This window comes from Perca fluviatilis, chromosome 14, assembly GCF_010015445.1.
Source record: "Perca fluviatilis chromosome 14, GENO_Pfluv_1.0, whole genome shotgun sequence".
Classification (NCBI taxonomy): Eukaryota; Metazoa; Chordata; class Actinopteri; order Perciformes; family Percidae; genus Perca; species Perca fluviatilis.
In genome coordinates this window covers 24729010-24751077 of record NC_053125.1, presented here as the reverse complement: position 1 = coordinate 24751077, position 22068 = coordinate 24729010, and the positions used below count along the sequence as shown (strand labels likewise).

General features: G+C 41.5%; 2 protein-coding genes and 1 long non-coding RNA gene across 7 annotated transcripts in view; 1 reads left to right on the top strand and 2 right to left on the bottom strand.

The window, feature by feature from the left end:
• Positions 1–22068, top strand: part of LOC120573135 — a 563511-nt gene that overhangs the window by 181111 nt on the left and 360332 nt on the right. The gene's annotated exons all lie outside the window — the stretch shown is intronic.
• LOC120573092 (myosin heavy chain, fast skeletal muscle-like) overlaps positions 1–22068 on the bottom strand; it is a 697218-nt gene that overhangs the window by 348557 nt on the left and 326593 nt on the right. The window lies entirely within an intron of this gene.
• The window catches only part of col4a6 (collagen, type IV, alpha 6), a 173085-nt gene that overhangs the window by 67844 nt on the left and 83173 nt on the right, over positions 1–22068 (bottom strand). For all 5 annotated transcript variants that reach the window (XM_039822537.1, XM_039822536.1, XM_039822538.1 and 2 more), the window contains exon 3: positions 6914–6994. In XM_039822537.1, the coding sequence (XP_039678471.1) occupies positions 6914–6994 (81 nt within the window). The remainder of the gene's footprint in view (positions 1–6913; positions 6995–22068) is intronic.

The window sequence follows — 22068 nt, the reverse complement described above, 5'->3', positions numbered from 1 at the left end:
GGTTCATAGCGGTACCTAAAGCAGCCATGTGAGGGCGGTAGTGAGCACTGGAAACTGAGATGATGCAGCAAAAGCTCCTGGATACTTTTCAGGAAGATGAATTGTCTGTTATACTAGTTTTAGTTCAACCTTTTACCATAAACAGGAAACAGAGAATTGACTTGCTTTTCTTTTGCTGTACTTTTCTGTGTTTTTTATTTATTTTTTGTACCTTCAACTTTTATATATTTGATGTTAAAATAAAGTTATAGGATTCAAAAAGGGGTGTAAGAAGCTGAGCGTGATTCAACACACACACACACACACACACACACACACACACACACACACACACCTGCTTGGCATTTTATCACACTCTCCCTCCTTTTGAGGCAGGAGTCTAAATATGGTGGTGGTCTTTGTTTAGGCTTTCTCTTAAAACACACACACGCACGCGCGCGCGAACACACATACATACACACACACACAAACACACACCTGCTTGGCATTTTATCACGCTCACCCTCCTTTTGAGGCAGGAGTCTAAATATGGTAGTGGTCTTTGTTTAGGCTTTCTCTTAAAACACACACACACACACACACACACACACACACGTTTAAAATGGCTTTAGAGCAGCCATTTTGCCTCCCTTTGTCTCAAAATGTCTCGACAAACAAAAAGCCCTCTTTCAATCTGAGATGAGATGATGCAAAGGATGCAGTTTAGCTTTGAACTTAATCACACACACACACACACACACACACACACACACACACACACACACACACACACACACCTGACACTTAGCCAGATCACCAGACACAGAGTCTAGTCTAGGAAAGGTCAAAGGTCACAGCCAACACAAAGGCCAGGGTAGACCAGAAGGTCAGGGGCACTGGATCACAGAGTCAGAGAGAGAGAGAGACAAACTGAAATGTGTGTGTGTGTGTGTGTGTGTGTGTGTGTGTGTGTGTGTGTGTGTTTATTTAAGGTAACGCTCCGTTACATTTTGGTCGCCTGTCCTAGCATCATATCCCCTCTGTGCCTGTGTCAGCGTTGTCTGCCAGAAGCTGTCATTAATTGACTTGTTATCCAGTTTTAAGCCACATTTTTTACGACTAACTTTAACTTTAACTACAGATTTTAACCGGATGAAGGATTATAGTCATCGGACATCGGGATCTTCAGAGAAACAAGCTCTCTGTCTGTCTGCCTGTCTCTCTGTCTGTCTGTCTGTCTCTCTTTCTTCCTCTCTACCTGCTTCAGGATTAAAGAAAAGGAATTCAGGAGCAGCGGTACGCAGTCTTTCATCGAGAGGCCCCTGCGGAGGGTTTCCCTCGTTTTCTTATCTTGCCATCCCAGCGAGACACACACCCACTATCACTTTACCCTCATCTTACTTTAACAGGGGCGGCTGCTGCACTCTCTCTCCCTCTCCATTCATCCTTCATTCCTGCCTCTCCTTTGTCGTCTGGGTGTGTGAGAGAGACTCTTTCTGTCTGTCCCTCTCACATTTACATACAGTGGTGCAACAAGTATTCAGATTCCTTAGTAAGTAAGTACAAGTACCAGTGGCATGAAAAGATAAGACTCAAAGTAAAGTACAAGTACCTCAACATTTGCACTTTCCACCATTCCACCACTGCTTACTTATTTAGCTAACGACTTCATGTCAACACCTCTTTCTTTTTTTCAGCTAATCACAGGGTTTGCTTCGATCTAACACTTGATTGATGAATTGATGAATTGTTATTTAGTCACTCATCAATCAGCAAAGCTAATTATTTTCTATTTTCAGCGTCTCAAATGTGAGGATTTGCTGCTTTTCTCTGCTTCATATCACTGTCAACGCAACTGTCATCACATTTTCGCATTAAAGCTTTAGCGCGCAACTTTTTGATATTAATAAACGTCCGTTACATTCAAGCCGTTGCCAAATGAGTTGCTACAAAGCTAATTAAGACTATCAGCTCCACACAACTCCTTCTGTATGTCTCCGTATGGCTACGTTCAGAAGATTGTGGCGTCCGGCGACTTTCCCGCGTGGAAGCTGGAGTGAATATAATGACCTCTTCTGAAGAGTCCATCATGTTTTTTGAATCCTCCTTGTCCTCCTTGGCTACTAACAACTGCGTGGAGGAGGGAGGGGGGGTGGTGCGTGATCACGGAAGGCTTGTATCACGTGGACGCATCGACAGTTTTGTTGTCATTAATTAGAATTTCTCATGGGGGCGACAGAAAATCACTGTAGCTTTAAAGTTGACATCATTTAGAAATCGTTTTAGAAAAACTCTTGTGTTGTCTTCCCGTCAAAATGGACCCGGACGGTTTTGCTTGTTTATAAAGCATTAAATATAAATTAACTGTATTTTGCATGTTTATTTATTGTGTAACTCTATGTAGTCTCGCACGTTTGATGCCTTGTCTTGGCCAGGTCATCGTTGCAAAATGAGAATTTGTTCTCAATCGGCTTACCTGATTAAATAAAGGTTAAATAAAATCGAAATAGATAAATTATCACCCAATTCTTCTCTGTTACAACTTCTCATTCCGACTTATTTCCACTAGTTTTACACAATTAACTCAATAAACCTAATTCATATTAAATTATACCTAATTTTCGATATGAAAAAAACCCAGAAGATATGAATTATTTTGACTAATAGTTAAGATCAGAGGAACGTATAGGTTAATGGATGATCACAGCCTATTTCATTTATGGAACCATGCATGTTACTTTGAAACTTTGAAAACTGGTTCACTTTGACCCGAGGGCAACATGAGGGTTAAACTAGAATGATTAAACTAGAGTTTGCAGTAGAAACACTTTGATTGGATAAGGCTTTTGACTCCAGCGGTACACAGAAAATGTTGGGCTGACCCCACTGGGCAGCTTGACAAAAATTAGGAAGTCCTCCCTCTCTGTTTCGGATTGACACAGATGGAGGTCTGGCAAAATTAAATAAAGCCCACACTTCCTGACTCATTTGCAACTTAGAATGTGTTGAACACACACACACACACACACACACACACACACACGCACGCACGCACGCACGCACGCACGCACGCGCCATCCTGTCATCCCTAACTCTGCCCTTTGACCCTCGGGGGGGTTTACCCAACTAAAGTGGATGTTATTGGACTTAATGGATACAACATGACACAGATATTAAAGCCAGGGAAGTCAAACTTTACACACACACAAGCTTTAAAACACTTAAGTTAAACCGAAACCCCTTTGGCTTTTAATAATGAAACCCAACTAAAACCAACACACAGCGTCTGGACTGTGTCTATGCTCCCCCCCCCACCCCCCCTCTGAGTCTTACTCAGGCAGAAGCAATGGATTTAAAGTGCTCATATTATGCTGTTTGGCTTTTCCCCTTTCCTTTATTGTGTTATATATCTTTTTGTGCATGTGCAAAGGGACTTACCATCTCCAACAGAAAACACTGTTCACAAACTGCTCCAAACAGCTCTATTGTAGTCCAGCCTTTACTTCAGAGACAGACGTGCCACGCCCTCATATTCTGCTTCTGACTGGCTAGTAGTCCTTACCTAGGTACTGTCAGGGCACGCCCTCATACTCTGCTTCTGACTGGCTAGTAGTCCTTACCTAGGTACTGTCAGGGCACGCCCTCATACTCTGCTTCTGACTGGCTAGTAGTCCTTACCTAGCTACTGTCAGGGCACGCCCTCATACTCTGCTTCTGACTGGCTAGTAGTCCTTACCTAGCTACTGAGCATGTGCGACTCCCAACAAAGATGGAACAGAAGTGAGATGCCTCACTCTGTAGCTAAAACAGAGAGCTCAACACACAGGGTGAAAAGAGGAGCTGCAGCAATGTGCAGTACAACAAAAATATGGTGTTTGTTGAAAATTAAACCATGTAAACCTATTCTGATATAACCTCTAAACACAATTGTGAACCTGAAAATGAGCGTAAGATGAGCACTTTAAAAGCTACACCATACATCTGTCTTTGTGATACAGTAGACACAAGGTGTGTTTGTTCCACCCATTGTTACGGGATGTCGTGTTTCATGATGACACATTTATTGGCCGGTGGAGACATCTTCCGTTCCTATTTGTATGTCTCGGCATGTCGGTCCTGCTCTCCTCCTCTTCTAGAAGTAATAGTAATGTTCCATCAGTGTGTGCAATGCCCTCCAGACTTATTGTTTTACCAACTGTCTGTTGGAGCCAAAACATCTGCACAGGACAAACAGCGGGAATAACAATGGAAATATCCAGTGGTGGAATGTAACTAAGTACATTTACTCAAGTACTGTACAGATGTTGAGGTACTTGTACTTTACTCAAGTCTTTTCTTTTAGTGCCATTTTCTACTTCTACTTCTACTTCTACTCTACACAAAACACATGTAGTTTATTAAATCTGATTATTATAAATGAAACCAGCCAACATTATAACGGCCCACAAGTCCAGCTGTAATGATTAGACCATTAAACACACAACTGTTTGGATCCTTTACACTTTCTAAAATGGGAGGATTTTTATTTACTTTTAATACTTAAAGTACATTTTCCTGATGATACTAACAGACTTTTACTTAAGTAATATTTTCAATGCAGGACTTTTACTTAACAGAGTAATTTTACAGTGTGGCATTAGTACTTTTACTTAAGTAAAGGCTCTGTGTATATTTCAGTTAGCCTAATAGCTGGTTTGATTTGCATTGAGAGATAATTTTATGGAAAGTACCCCATGCCAATCTCTAGGTATGGTGAAGGGAATGTGATGATGTGGGGCTATTTTAATTCCAAAGGCCAAGGGAAGTTTATCAGGATGCATAGTATCCTGGATCCATGAAATAACTGGCCTTTAAAAATAAACATCTGCCTGCCTCTATGGGAATTTAACATAGGGGTGTACTGACTTATCCCCCCTGTATTTTAAGGAAGAACATTTATTTATTTACGATAGATCAATTTCCAAAAGATGATTCTTTTTTATTCCTCTTTTTAGTCAACTTTAGCATGGGTTCATAAACTTATGAGTGCCACTGTACACATACATCATAAACAGGATGATAAAATAACAAATCCACATGAATAATATGGACAATAAAAGAAAAGATACTAAATAAAAAAATCCACATGAATGTACTAAGGGATGTATAAGCATGAGACGCTTGCAGTGACAGGGCAGGGACCGACCCTGTGATTCAGTATGGTATGGTAAGGTGCTCTATGATAGTGTGTGTCATGGTGGTAGTGCAAATAAGTCCAGTAGTGCAAGGATAAAGTCTAGAGACCAGCATTAAATATGGACAATATAAGAGAATAATGTAGACATAGTAATATAAAAACTGTAGCAGTGCAAGGATAAAGTTTATAGTATTAAATATGGGCATTTAAAGGGGAATACAGTAGACAGTAGGATAGACACAAATCAACAATATTAGAGGTTTGAAGTAATAGGGTTACTACAGCGCTGTTAACAGCTATGATCGAGAACGACGCCTCGCCTCACCGACCTGTGAGTGCAAAAGTAAAACTGAAAAGAGAGAAATAAGCACCTAAACACGTAAACGTCTCAGTAATACAGCGGTGGCTGTGTCATTTAGGCCGAGCAGGAGGCCTGCACGCGGGCAGGTAGTATTACCTGGGATATATATAGTATATATATCATTTACCTACAGGTAGCCGGGTCCTCGCTATGTTATTTACCTAAACTGGCGAACAGCGGGCCGGCAGTAAGTGCAGGCTTCTGTGTCAGACAGTAATTGCTGTTTGGATAACGGCTGAAAGAGACCGAGCTACAGTGTGAAGCTTACAGTTAGTCTGGTTTTAGACACATGTGAACACACACACAGCTCTCAGCTGTTTTTTTGTTTTTGTTTTTTTTACCACATTATTAGCATAAACGCAGACTTTAACTACCATTTTTTTTTCAACCCTGTTTTCCTATGTTATTGTGTCTAAGTGAGTGATGGGAACAACAGTCTCTGACATTGGTCCAGTATTAAGCGAGATCGCTGCAGTCGGCAGAGGCGAAACAAGCTACAATGTAAGTTAATAGGGCAATTGTCCAGCTTGTATTTACCTTCACAAAAGTGCTCATTTTTGCCACTGACAGGCTCAGATTAATAAATAAAAGTGTCTGACGACATTATGGAAGGGATCCCTTCAGAGATAGACCTTTAAAACCTCTTTGAGACCTTCCTGTTTAACCAGAAACAGCTCTGAAGTCGCTAGCTCTAAACCCACCAGACTCCATTAAAAAAAAAACACTACTTTTAGCGTGTATAGAGCCAACATATTTTCACATGTAAATCAGTAAAATATGTGTTTATTTCAACCAAAACTAGAGTAGTGATGGTTGGAAAAGTGAGGAAGACGACCCAAAACAGTTTTTTTACAGTTTTACAGTATTTACGTGGAGTCTGGTGGGTTTAGCAGACGCAATTTTGCAGATGTTTTCATGTTTAAAAAAAGGATCTTACTCTTTAACAGGAAGGTCGACCTACTTAGAAATCCTTTCCATAATGTTGTCAGACACTTAGAATATGAATCTGAGCCTGTCAGTTTTGATTACAAATTAAGCCCCATGCTTCTGGCTTTAACAAGGTCATTCTCTAACAGATTTTTGTTGTCATGTCATGTACATGGTCCCTAAAAAAAACATTCCGAAAAATTTGTGATGTTTTGACTATGCAGAAAGTTTTAAACAATACAGGAGAATAATTAATGATACAAATAAAAACTTTTGCACCATAAATTGATGCAGAAAACGTCCAAATTGTTGCAGAAAAAAATCACCAGAAAGCAGGAAAGGAAGTGTTTGACTCCTTTAAATGTTCTGGAGGCAGTTCCCCAGACCCCCCCGGGTATTGTGTGTCATCCTCCCCACCCCCCCAATATGAAAACAACACCTACGCCCTTGCTAGATGAAACAAGACTCACCCTGCTGCCTTTCTCCGGGTTGCACCGGCATCCTGCACCGCAGTCCCGGCCTGCACACGGCTCGTCAGACTTCCCCACTCCCTGCAGGAATAAAAAAAAAATGGAGATTACAAAACAATGCTTTGGAAACATATGAGGCAAATTTCCGTTGAAGTGCATTATGGTGTTAGAATGTCACGCCTTCCCTTCGTGTGAGCGAGACTTCACCGCATAATTGCAGAATGTAACTGAGTATTTGTTTAAATCCTTTCATGAATAAAAGAAACAAATCAAACAAAAAGAAAGAAAACAGAGGCAGAGGAGCACATAGAGAGTTAGGTAGCACCTCCATGAGTCATGTGTCGATATGAGGAATAGTTGCGTCAGTGAGAAGTTTGCAGATTTACAGGGGATTTGATAGGATTGATAGGATTTAGGGAAAAAGGCTCCAGCTTTGGTCAGTGCTGATTCTTTTAAAAGGCAGAATTATGTAACAAACATAACATGTACAGTGAGGTTCCCTTTTGTGTTTTAGTCTTTATTTGTGTGACCACGGTCCGCTCCGTCCGTTCCCTCCGGCTCTTTTCTTTGATCAGCAACAGAGACACAAACCAGCTTTAACTACAACCAGAGTTCAAGCCTCTTAACAAAGAATAAAGCCATTGATACAAGAAGCAGCATCAGCCCCGGGGAGGCCCTTTAGGACTCTTATTTTCTTTTTTCTTTTTCTTTTTTACTCCTTTCATGATGTCACTGTGACCTGGGGAACGTTTGTTTTCTCAGCCAGGGCGACCAGGAGTGAAAGGCTTCATCTTCAGCGAGAAAAAAAAAAAAAAAAACACACACACACACAAGGCGAAAGTGGATGAGTTAAATGGCATCACACAGTGGGAGGATAGAGGGTAAAGGAGGAAGTTGTTGATGCAGCCATGTGGAAAAGGCTAGTGAATTGATGCATTAATTAAGAAATTGTTGTTTCTAAGATCATGAATTCAATTTGAAACTCAAATTTTAAGCTGAAATGGAGAAGTCCTTTAAAGGATAACTACCATTTTTTTTTAAACCTATTTTCCTATGTTTTTGTGTCTAAGGGACTGATGGGAACAACAGTCTTTGACATTGGTCCAGTATTAAGAGAGATCGCTGCAGTCGGCAGAGGCGAAACAAGCTACAATGTACGTTAATAGGGCAATTGTCCAGCTTGTATTTACCTTCACAAAAGTGCTCGTTTTGCCGCTGACAGGCTCAGATTAATATTTTAAGTGTCTTACAACATTATGGAAAGGATCCCTTCAGAGATAGACCCATAACACTTCTTTGAGACCTTTCTGTTAATCAAAGAGTTTTTGTCATGAACACACGCACGAAAAATTACACAGGAAATGACGAATTACCATGGGCCAAACATGTTTTTTTTTTTTTTTCAAAAATAGATGTCCACCAGAAACAAGCGCTCCAACTTTTCGGTGTGCTGACAAAACAAAAAGGAGAAAGAAAAGAAGGTTTAAAGGGTGTTGTCGTTGGCACAGGTGTTCGCAAAGTAGCCTGTTCTCACACATCTTTACTATTTATAGCCTGTTTCTTCTAGGTGCAACAACTTTGGTCTGTGTTGCCACAAATTAGTCGTTCTTAGTGGATGAAATCTGCTCAGTTGTCATGCAGATATGATGCTATATATGTGGACGTTAAGTTAGGATCTTTTTTTTGCCAAAGAACTTGTTTAAGATGCATTTTTATTCTAGGTAAAAAAAAAATGGCTTTTTCCAAAAAGCAATCTTCACTCTGCACAAAAACCTTCGGTTTCCTCCTATTTCTGCAGGTTTACATTCTGGTACGTCCCAATCGTATGCACGGTAAACAAACTCACACACCTTCAGCGGCTCATAAACTCCAAGTGAACTACAGATTAACCTTTTTCTAGTTTCAGGGTGACATTCCTGAGATATCTTACCAAACATCACGCAGCGCTTTCAGAGGTTATAAGCAGCACATGAGAGAGCTTTTATAAGCTGACGTACGAGTGGCATATACTATGCTAAGCGTATATATGAGCCTCTTAAAACTTCAAAACGCCAAACGCCATCTATCCACTCGATGGACCACATGGTGAGAGGAGACATACTGTATGTGCGTTATTTGTCTTCTATATATCTGTGTGTTTCTACAAGTCAAATACGGACGCTTGATGTAAATACATAATTAACACGCTTCATCACCTTGGAGCAAATGTCTCATATGAGGCCATGGTTTAGTGGTCTCCAATGGGGGTCAAACTCCAACACCATGGCTGGCATTTCTATGTGATTAGTGGATGAAAGGGGTGCTGGCGGAGTGGAAAGACGTGAAGGGGGGGTCAGGGTGGGGGGGCAGAAGTGTGTCACCTGGGGTGTGACAGTGGTGTATTAGTTCATATGACCACCAGTCCGTGAGTGTTCATAGCCACAATAATGGAGGTCCAGGACCCCCGTAATTAGTCATCAGATGGTCTAGTCTGGGTCTCTGTCTAATACAGGGATCTTCAACATGGGGTCCGGGGCCCCTAGGGGGTCCTCAGAGTCAATGCAGGGGGGCCTCCACATTATTGTTAATTTTTGAACAAGTCTTAACATGAATCCAACATATTATTAGCAAATATAAATCACCACTGATTAGTGGGGTGAGGGAGTCACTACGGTAGCCATCCACAGATACAGTTAAGCCTCAGGATTAGCCACATGTTTGTAATTTATACATTTTTATAATTATTAGGCTATTTTAATAGCTTAGTATTAGCTATGCACTAAAAAGGTATGTATAAAGGCGTTAGGCCGCCCTACAAGTTATTGTAGGTCCAGTTTATTATGCAACTCAATTATATAAAATATGTAGTAGGGGGTCCCTGCTCCGTCTCTCTTTCAGCTAAGGGGTCCTTGGCTTAAAAAACGTTCAAGACCCCTGTTATAGACCATGATGCATTGCTGCATATTAAACTCGGAAACTCAAAATACCCAGGAGTTAAAATGAGCACAACCTTAAACATCTACAGCGGGAAAATGAAACACTGGCCTACACACATGAGAACATGGAGAACAAAAAGAGAGGGAAAACACAAGATGGAGAAAGCGAGCACGGCACAACAGAGGGAGCGAGATAGAGAAGGAGGGGAAAGGTCAGCGGTGCTGGTCCTGCTTTCTCCCCTCTGATCTCCTCCACTCCTCTAATCACAGTGACAGAAGGAGGGCAAGAGAGGGAGAAAGTGAGCAGGAAAACAGTGACATTAGGGCTAATGGAGGGCGCAAGGAAAGGGAAGACGAGAGAAAGGAGGGAGGCCCGGAAGAGAGCGCAGCTCAAATGAATCCTTTGGCAAAGAGGCTCAAGATGAGGAAGAAGCTTAAAATAAATGCAGAACAAGCCAGCAGCGTGGAGCATTATCGGTAGGGCTGGGAAATATATCGTTATTATAGTATATAGACATGGATACATGAGGCTACATATCTCCTTAAATTATGGATATCGTAATATCGTGATAAGACATGTGATATGTGTTGTCTTTTCCTGGTTTTAAAGGCTGCATTACAGTAAAGTGATGTAATGTTCTAAACTTACCAGACTGTTCTAGTTGTTTTATTATTTGCCTTTGGGGTCAGCCCTATGTTCCCACATTTCTAAGATTTTTCTTAAAATTAGGCCCTATGTTAGGGTTAGGGTTACATTCCATCTGTAGTCCATTGCTACTGGATAATAGGTTGGGGCGTAATTGGCTACCAAATTGGGAGAAAGGGGGATAAAATCTGACACAAATTTATGAAAAAGGAAATATGGGAACATAGGGCCTAATTTTGGAAGAAAATATTAGAAATGTGGGAACATAGGGCTGTGGGAACATAGGCACGCTCCCTTGCCTTTACCCACTTAGTCATTGCATCCACATGATGGTGATTATTTATCAAAACTCTTATTGTATTCATATTTTGTGAAAGCACCAATAGTCAACCCTACAATATCGCCGCAGTATCCACATCAATGTATTTGATCGTCCAGCTCTAACTAACGGTACTCCAGATGAAGTCCAAAATTGAACAACAGAGTAAAAGCAACAAATAGGATGAGAACTGTAAGCAGTTTAAGGGACATTCAAGCAACATTTGTGGTTAAACAAAATGGGGAACAAAAAGCAGGGGGATGACAAAAGATGATGCCCCATCTCTATATCATGTTACTCTAATGATCCTCCTTTTGTTAAGGCAGGAATACCTCCACAGGTACTATCCAATCAGAGCCGGCAGCCTCAGATTGTTATTGGCCCTGCGGATGCGTTGTTCCGGGACATAATCCAGCCTCTACCTGAGCAGGGCCGAGATGCACTCGGGCGCTGATCCTCGTACAATTTGCTCTGTCCACACCCAGAGGTTAAAGTGAAGGATGATACGGGCAAACAGATGCTAAGCCGGCGCCCGAGGGAGAGCACTCAACCCTCAGAGTGGAGGAGGTGTGACGAGGAAAACATGTGCACAATGAAGAGTTATCAGAGGTAAAGAAATGCACATGGAGCAGGACACGTCAGTGCTTCTACACGTGCAGGTAACGCCAGTATACCCCCAGTCCCTTAATGCTGAGATTAATAGGCATGGTCCCAATATAATATAATTAAAAACCTGTTTTCTTTTTCATTTATCTCGCCAATTTTGTCATCATTACATCAATTAAGTGATCCAAATGTCACTATTTTATCCTGCTTTTCAAAGAAGAAAAGCAATTACAAAACTGCAAGCTAAAAATATTGATTTAACACTAAATGTTATACCAAAATGGCAGTGACAGTTTTGACAGTGCTTCCACACTGCCTAAAAAAACATGCGCGTCTCTCACTCTACGCTGGTTGCCATTTGATCCCGTCATCAAAAACGTCATTGTTCGGCAAAAATTTATTCGGCATTGTACACATTGTACGTGAGAAAACGAGAGCGTGCCTATATTCCCACAGCCCTGTGTTCCCACATTTCTAAGAATGTTTTCAAAATTAGGCCCTATGTTCACCACAGTTCCCACATTTCTAAATTTTTTTCTCAAAAATTAGGCCCCATGTTCCCACATTTCTAAGAATTTTTTTTTTACTGAAAATGAGGACCTATATTCCCACAGCCCTTGTTTCCCACATTTCTAAGATTTTTTTCAAAATTAGGCTCTATGTTCCCACAGTTCCCCCATTTCTAAAAAATCTTCTAAAAAATTAGGCCCTATGTTCCCACAGTTCCCCCATTTCTAAAAAATCTTCTAAAAAATTAAGCCCTATGTTCCCACAGTTCCCCCATTTCTAAAAAATCTTCTAAAAAATTAGGCCCTATGTTCCCATATTTCCTTTTTCATAAATTTGAACCCTAACCCATACGGCCTTAGCCTAGAAATCTAGACGCACCCTAGCGGCAGCAAATTTATTTTGCAGCCAGGGTCAGTCTAGGTACTCTCCGTTGGCTTGCGAGCTGGAAAAACCAGATTTTGGTCAGGCCAATCACATCGTGTATAGAGTCGGTGGTCGGGGCTTATGGCTGCTGCTGCTGGGAACAGAGGTCTTCTGGAAGACTTGGAGTTAAGCTTTTCTTTGAGAAAAGAACAAAGAACGGCACAGAAATCATTCTTAAAAAAGGAAGATGTGGTCGGAGTTTTGCCAACCGGATACGGCAAAAGTTTAATCTATCAACTAGCTTCTCTACCTTCTTCGTCGCTCTGCCTGGTTGTAGCGCTATCCTATTGCGTGCAGAGGGAATTTAAAAGACAACTGTTTATCCCGCCCCTCGGATTGAGCCCTGTCAATGGTGAATTCCCAGACCCAACATCTTGATGTGGGTCTGGCTTGTCAGGTTAATAGGGCCTAATTTTAAGAAAAATCTTAGAAATGTGGGAACATGGGGCTGTGGGAACATAGGGCTGACCCCGAAGAAAATCACCCCTAATTTGGGTGACATGACCCCTTTAAGATAAGGTGAAGGCGTTTGAGGTTGAGCTAAAGGAATGTAAATCTGCCACAGGGTTAGACATGTACAGAAAAGGTTACAGCAATCCAGACAAAAGCACCACGCTCATCATTTGCATACATTCGCCGACTCAACGTGATGGAACAGGCACGCTCCGGATGAACCCAACGCTGCGTTCAATGTTTTCTTCCAATCCGTCATCCCCCGGCATTACACAGCTATGGGCCTTTAAGCTTTAGCTAATGTTCCCCAGTCAATCTCCTGGTTATTTGCTCATACTTTACTGTCCAAACACTTTCATGTACGAGCATCTATAACTGAAGCCTTTTCAAAAGCTTGAACCCCCCCTGCTGTTCATACACCTGAGAGAGTGGCAGCGGCTGGCGTCTGGACTTGTTCCTTCCTATAGGGTCTGCTGATGTTATCCGCATGAATGTTGAGTCTAGGGTCACCCGGATGTATGGCATAAACTGGCGTCTATTCAGCGATACAGATGGGACAACATGACAGCCAGTTTGTTTAGGGAACAAAAAAGTGAGATAAAGCTTGGCGTGCGTCGTATGTTATAGAATTCCTCACTTTTAACATAATAGCGGTGGTTTAAAGGTCGGAGAGGGAGGGCTGATATATTGGAAGGAAAATGCCAGTATTATGTAGTATTATGTAGCAAAGTGTCATTTCTTCAGTGTTGTCCCATTAAAAGATATAATGAAATATTTACAAAAATGTGAGGGGTGTACTCACTTTTGTGAGATACTGTACTTATGCCCCCTGTATTTTAAGAAAGAACATTTATTTATTTACGATATATTATTTATTCACGAAGAAAATTGGTCTCCTTAAAGGTTGGATTTTTCCTAATTTTTTTAATTAAGGCATTAAGATCAATTTCCAAAAGATGATTTTTTTTATTCCTCTTTTTAGTCAACTTTAGCATGGGTTCATAAATGTATGTATGAGGATGTTTAAAGTGAACCTGCTTGTGATGTGATTTGTTGGTTTATGGATTTATATTACTTTTATAGCTGAGTATATATAAACATGTCTCACAATCCTTATTTAATTTGACTTCATTTTACATAAATAATTTTATTTTTGTCTTTATTTACTTATGTCATTATTTATTTTCATTTGTCTCTCAGTTCCATTGTCAGTGAATGTTCTGCCGCTTAAATAAAAAGAAATTTGTTTTCATTTGCTGTTTTAATTCACTTGTATCGATCCAAGAAATAGTACCAACCGCCTTGAATCCCTAAATTGACCCTTCACGCTTCCCTTACTAAGTGATGCACAGGAATTTGTTGAATCTGCCGCCTGTCAATGCGCATGTCATCACACGTTAACGACCAATGGGAGTGCAGCATTTACTCCAACACCTGCCAGTAACAAAATGACATTACACAATACAAACCAATGAACACTCTGGTTACTTAAAGAAGGATGCGCCGTCAGTTTTTAACAACAAAAACACGACTGAGTGACAGGGAACGTTGGGGGGGGGGGATGGATTATGAATATTTGACCCTGGAGGAACCTCTTTACATTTCACCTGAACCTGACGTTGAGGAATGGCTTCAAGGAAAAAGACACACGAGGAATGGGAGGCTGTGACTGCTTAGGAAAACAAAGAAAGGCAAAGGGCAAAGAAAGAAAATGTGCAGATAAGAGGAGGAAGAAAAAGGAAGTCTTTATCCTCTCCTAAAATGTCCTCCTGTTTGTCTTTATCACCACGTCCCTTGCCCCTTTTTTTTTTATGTCTTCACTTCATCCACTCGTTTCCATTCTTCGCACCGCCTTTCCTCTCATCCTCCCTTTCTCTTCGTCCTCCCCTCCCCATCGTATCTTTCTCTCTTCTTCCTCTCGGGTCTGTGGTCCATCTGTGACCCTGTCATCCGCCACGGGAGACTAAGCAGCTGTGTTTGGGCCTCCAGCGTTCCTCCTTTACTTCTGTTTATTCCACACTGTGTTTGTGTCACTGTGTGTGTGTGTGTGTGTGTGTGTGTACGTGTGCTCGTACCTACGTGCACGCCTTTTGTAGTTGTACATAAGCTCACGTGTATGTCTGTCATGTGTTGGTCGTCGTCCGTGCAGGCCACCCAGCTGGGGTCAGGTCGTCTATAACTCGGCCAGACAGCGGAAATGTGTGGCGCTAAAACAGAGTCTAACAAATGTAAATAGTGTAAACCGCTGATGTTGCCTTCAAACTAAATGCATTTACATCAGGAGAGGGAGTTCACTTTAATGTTCATGTTTTGTTGGGGAGTATCAAGATTTAAAACTCAATAAAAAAGCAACTTGACTTTTTCAAAGCTATTTATTCATTCTTTAAGGACCGTAACAGAGATGTTAACATTATTTTCCTAAAATCACGCATACTTTTGAAACTTTTTTTTTGCGAATCGTGACGCTGTGTTTCGAAATCGATTACTTGTGAGACTTGATCCATCACACGTAACATTGAAGCTGCATTTCTCTTTGTCAAAGTTACATTACTGTTACGAGGCAGTGCAGAGCAGACTAATCACTTTCTATGCAGATGTATCATTAATGGAAATGGGCTTTCCAGAGTCTCAAAATCTGCAAATATTGGGAGCAGAAATCAATGGAAACAAATGGACAAACAAACAGCTTATTTTAGGGATGTGTGTGTGTGTGTGTGTGTGTGTGCGTGCGTGCGAGCGAGTGTGTGTGTATGTCTGTGTCCCGGCGAGAGTGTGTGTGTGTGTGTGTGGGTGTGTGTGTGTGTGTGTGTGTGTGCGTGCGCGTAGCGCGTATGTGTGCGCGTGCCAGCGAGCATGTGCTTGCATGTAAGTGTGTGTGTGTATGTGTGTGTGTGCGCACGTGTAAGCGTGTGTGTGTGTGTGTGTGTGCGTGTGATTGTGCGTACATGCGTGTAAGTACGTGTGTGTGTGTGTGTGTGTGTGTGTGTGTGTGTGTGTGTGTGTGTAAGCGTATGTGTGTGTATGCGTGTGTGTGTGCGTGTGATTGTGCGTACATGCGTGTAAGCGCATGTGTGTGTGTGTGCGTGTGATTGTGCGTACATGCGTGTAAGTACGTGTGTGTGTGTGTGTGTGTGTGTGCGTGGGGTGTAAGCGTGTGTGTGTGTGTGTGTGTGTGTGCGTGCGAGTGTGCAAGTTTTTTTAAAGAACAAAATGAACCCAGAACGGGCCAAACACAGGAGCTACCGTGCTTCTTGTTGGTACAGGTTTCTAAAGTGCATCCTGTGGTCCCGTGCCTGGTATTACCTTAAGTGCGTCTCTCTCAACGTAGATGTTATCAGTGAAGGGAGGATTGATCTGCAGCGCCAGAATGAGCTGAAACATCTGTGATGCTTTGGTAACAACCGATTGATAACCATGCCCCACCGTTCCTCTCTTATTGGCTGCTGAACCCACCTTTACAGGCCTAAATCAGGGATTTACAGTCTTTTATCATGACCTGTATCTCCAAACAGATCTGAAAAATGTAGCTTATACGTATCAAACCCCCCTGATAATCCCTTCTGGGCTTTTTTTTCCCCAAAGTTTTTGTTGCTTTTTTTTTTTTACGTTTTTGTATTGTTTTCAATGTTTTTATTGCCGTTTCCGACATTTTTCGGACATTTTTCCAACGTTTTTTGTTGCTTTATTTCTGAAGTTTTTGTCATTTTTTTCACAGGTTTTTTGGACACATTTTTTCGATGTTTTTGTAGCCTTTCTGGAGGGGGGGGGGGGGGGTTCGAAGTTTTCGTTGCTTCTTTCAAGTTTTTCACACTTTCGCTGACATTTGTTGCTTTTTGACGTTTAGTTGTTTTTTTTTTGACAATTTTTTCGAGATTTTTGTCGCTTATCTCTATACATGCAGACGTGTCCCAGGACCACCCTAGATAGTTGGAGATTTTAAACCTACTTCTGTTAACAGTCAAGACTCTCACCACAACCCCATATCGGTATCCAGCCATCCAGCCAAGACGCTGTCTGACAGGCCACGTGGTGGGAACACGAGCTTCCGGTAGGGCTTTGGTTTCTCTCCGGCTATAAATCCACTCTGAGTGCAGAACGATGACGTGAACATAAACCCAAACCACCAAGTATAGAACAGTGTGTCACTTTTAAAGCGCATGCAGGGTCAACAATCATCGCAGGTGTTTGTGTAGTATCACAAGAAGCACCTTTTTTTTTTTAAACTTACTGTAGCGACAGAAAGAGCCGAAAAGGTAGAGCCCTCAAAAGAAACAAACAGAAATCAGAAACATAAGTCAAGTAGACAAACATGAAGACAATCCCAAAATTCTTTCAGTAATAACATTGGGATTCCCCTATAGGGGAAACTACTTTGCAAGCTATAGCTTGCAAAAGTTGTTTTCATTATTTCAGTCCATCTCGCCATTGCCAGTAGAAATGATTTATCATCTTTTTTTTTTTTTTTTTTTTTTTTCACAACCTGTTGAAATATATATACTCCGAATCTATCGGTGCAGTTCTTCACCTTTCAACACAGACACACTTGGAATGAACCTCCCTAACTCTCTCAGTGAGCCCCACTGGCAAAACTGGCACAAATGACCAGGAACACGCCAGCTCAATTATGTCATCCGAAGGCAATAAAAATGAGACGTTTCATGTGGCAAAAAAAAAATAAAAAAAAATAAAACTGCAGTGGATACAGACAGAGACAAAGGACGAGACTGCAGCCAGAGCCAAAACAAACTGAAAGCCGCTGTCCGGACGAGAGCGCAGACACAGAGGGGGAGGAACGCGGCGTGATCAGTGGAGCAGATGAGATGTGTGTTTAGGTGTAAATCAGTCAGAAATTACCCGCCGGCAAGCCAACAACAGAAAAGATGGGAAGGGAAGGATTGGCACAAAGGAATGCTGAGTGAAGAGCAGTTGTCACCATCGTTTTTGGCGACTTTCATGGAATGGTAAAAGGATGTATGCCAGGGCTGCACGATTTATTCTTATCGAAATCGCAATATGGACTAGTGCGATATCCAAATGGCAGCAGGGGAGGGGCGCAATATTTGTTAAAGGCAAAATATATGTCAAACCATTCTGAATGGAGTATTGTGGTGCTGTAGAGATGTCCCGGTCTACACATCGTATCCTACAGACTAAAGAAAAACATCGTTGTTTGGTACGGATCCGTTTTGTACAAAATCACGCTATAATCATTTTACATTTTATTTTTATATTTCTCAATGAAAATGAGAATAATGGTAAAAAAATGATCATTCCCTCACTCAAATTTTGTGAATCATTATCGCAATCGCAATGGCGGTCAAAAATAATCACAATTAGATATTTTCCTCATATCGTGCAGCCCTGATTTCTGCTGACATTTGGGAGACAAAAACGACAACGGGCCACACTTGGACTCTCCAACGCTATCCAAACAAAGTCAAACTTTTGGTTAAGATTAGAGAAAGATCATGAGTTACACTGCCTGAACAGGGGAACATTAATTGCAGGTCTGGGACGTGAATGGCGAGCCCTTTTCCCGCATGAACTGAACCCTGAACTTATCTAGACCCTAGAGAGCTGTATGTGAGAACGCAAATGTCCATATCAGTTGGATCCAGAGATGCTCACAAGTCTCTGAACTCTTTGATTTAGCACGCCGGTTTGCAATCTACAACCATGCGTAACGTCAACGTGTCACGAAAGTCTAGTTTATTGGCTCTAAACCAGTTGATGGAAACGCTTCTAATTTGCATTTTCTTTTGTGTGACATTCAAAAAACTCACTTGACAGCAGATCCACTTCAACATATGTCATAGGACATATTGGACTCCTCAGAAGAGATGCTAAACTATACTATACTATACTCTCTAAAGTTATTCCTACTCCCTATTGCACGTTCTGTTAACCTGAACAAACTGGAACTTTCCTGCTCATGGTCTGGGAGTGTGAACAGGTGCATGAGTTCTGGTATAAAACAACATCAATAATATCTGATGTGATAGGATGTCGAATTCCTACTGACCCGATTGTCTTGTTACTTAATGACGACTCTAAATTACACCTGCTTGGGAGGCAGAAGAAAGTTTGGCTAGCCGGCTCAACTGCAACCAAGAAAACGATAGCTCAGCGCTGGCTCCACTCGCTTTGTATAAAACAGTGGTTGGCGTATTTTCTAGACATAGTTATGCTTGATCTCTCTACAGCAAGGATTAATAAAGCCAAGTCATCTACTATAGACCTATGGAAAGACGCAGCAGCGCAGGTATCAGTCCTAAGGACCTCAGCATCACAAGAACTAGAGGAGAGTGACTAGGCAAGATGTGACTTATACACATAAATATAAAAACAACAATAAAAAGTTGATCTAAAAAAAAGAAATTCACTTGACAATTAAATGCAAACTATTGTCTCATTTCGTCTTGGCAGTCACACAAACACATATTTTATTGTAAGCAGGTGGATTTGAAGGTCTGCGTGTTAAGATCCCGTTTCTGTTGGAGCATCTGGCTTCGGTTTCATCCTGCAACAATTCTCATTGTGCAACACGAAGGAATTATTACGCTGATAAATCACTTCCACTTTCAAGTGTTGATAGAGCTTAACTTTTTATCTGACCACAAAAAGATGTTTTGACAGAGTCTGACAAACGATCCATCTCGAGACGAAGACGACTAACAAGACAGTTTTATTGACTGAAGTAAAATTAGACCACAACAGACAGGTTTTTTTTATGATTTGATTTTCATCGAGCAAAGCAGAGCCGGCCAGACATACGATGCTAAAGATAATATTTACAGAGCGCAATCAGATTGGAATACTGAAAGATCCATTAGCGTAGCATGGTGTTCACATTAGCTGGTTGAGTATGACGAGAGCTGACAAATGGCAGCGTAGTAAACATGGAATTAACTTGTCAAATACTCAAAACAGGCGGAACTGGGGGCTGCGAGAGTCAATAAAGGAAAGATGCTTTGTTTCCTCTACTACTGTAGTCAACCAGGGGTTCTCAAAGTCCGGACCGAGGTCCGCACACGGAACAAACGGCAAGTCAATCCGGACCCAGTCCTTGTGTTATGAATACAATACATTATGAAGTGTAGCGTTTTCTATTTTGAAAATACATTTTCTATTAATCAATCAATTATTAGGGAGGTTGAATATACAGGAAGGAAATCGGCAAAAAAAATATACCAAAAAAAGTTTTTAAAAAACGTTGAAAAAAGGCGGAAAAAAGGCGGAAAAAAAACCTTTAGAAACATTGAAGTAAACCGACAAAAAAAAACGTCAAAAAAAGCAATAAAAACGCCCTTAGTTTTACTGCAAGAAGCTGGAAAAAAAGGTAAATTCCATGTAACGGTTCCCAAATCGGTACAAAGCTGACCAGGGAAACCGAGTCAACTCAACTTGAATGTTTGTTGTTTAAAAGTTAAAAGTGAGTTTATTATATATATATTTTTTATTGCCAATCGTTCCGGACCCCTAACCTTAAAAGAAATTCAGATGCAGACCTTTGAGGGATAGGTTTGAGAACCCCTGTTGTAAACACCTGTTCTTGAAAGCAGTACAAACAAACTAAATGGAGCTCAGCGCAAATTCTTTCAGGAAGACTTCTAAATAACTTCAATCACCACTATGTAAATGTAAATGGACTGTATTTATATGGAACTTTTCTAGTCTTAACGACTACTCAAAGCACTTTTACATCGTACAGGAACCATTCACCATTCACACACTGCCGTACAAGGTGCCACCTGCTCATCAGATAAACACTCACACACATTTACACTCCGATGGCGCCACTCGGGGGCCACTCGGGGTTCAGTGTCTTGCCCAAGGACACTTCGACATGGGACTTCAGGGCCAGGGATTGAACCACCAGCCTTCCACCCCCAACCTTCCGATTGGCAGGCGACCGCTCTACCGCTGAGCCTCACTATCTCTTCCTAAATCTATTCAGCTGTTAAGAGGCGTTCACTTTTCAGTAAACCAACCACAACTGGCCACGAAATTCACGATCCAATCACAGCATGACATCCTGCTTTAAATGTCTTCTCTCCGTTGCTATCAGCTGGCTTCTCAGGTGTCAAACGTGCAATCCTCCTCCTCCCCTTCCACCTCCGGGCATCGTCAACCACGGCACCCGGAGTCCCTTTCCGGCAAACAGGTCCTTCGTTCGGTCTCCTGGTTCCCTCTCTGCCATCACCAGTGTCTAGGCTCCATCGGTGGGGAATATGTTTGGCTTCTCTACCCCTTTAAAATATTTTTAACAATGGAGTCTAATCCCCAGCACTCTATTTCATGTTTCATTTCTGTACATTTCATATTATGCTTATGTACAATAAATCTTTGCATATCTGCAACAAAGTCTCTCCTGATTGAAATGGCATCCTTGTTTCGATCAGAGAAGATGCTGAAGGATGAAACTGATTCCAGTGAGGTTTTTTGTTGTTTCAAAACTGGCGCACTATTTTGCACACATCCTGATGTTCTGGACCCAATGTGGGGTCTTATTTATAACTTACAAGCTCTCTGAATTCTTGTATCATGAGAGTTTTGGGGGGACTATAATCGCAGAGTCACAGACAAAAAAAAAAAAAAAGAGAAATCCTGAGAAAACATGTTTTTTTTAGTTTTTGATTGAATTATTTTAAATCTCTTGGTTCTGAGGCACAAACGCTCAGAAAGAGCTTTTTTTAAAATTATGAAGTAAGCCAACCGTCTTTGAACTTTGAACTTAACTTCCCCAAAAACACAAATCTGAATGTGTGAACTGTGAGAATGATTTCAGGAGCACAAGTACACACACACACACACACACACACACACACACACACACACACACACACACACACACACACACACACACACACACAAAGTGACAGTGCCCACCCTCTTGATAAGTGCTATGATAATCAGCCGCTTTGAAGAACACTAAACCCGCCTCGCCTGGAGGGGGGATGAGGGGGACGGAGAGGTAGATAATGGAGGAGTAAACCGATAACCAACAGAGGGAAGTAGTGGAAGACGTAATGGCATCCAACAGGTACAGATGGAGGCAGATCTGGGATAAAAAAAAGAGGGTGTGACGGAGGGACTGGCGATGTGTAAATAATCTTCTATAGAGGTGGAGGGAGAGATGGAGGAGAAGTGAAAGAAGATCTGGTTACACCTGTGTGATTTCTGTTTTGTACCTTGGAGCGACATGTGCAAAAAGGAATCAGGGAAAAGGTATACATATATGTGGAGAACATGTGCTAGCCTGTGTGTGTGTGTGTGTGTTTTG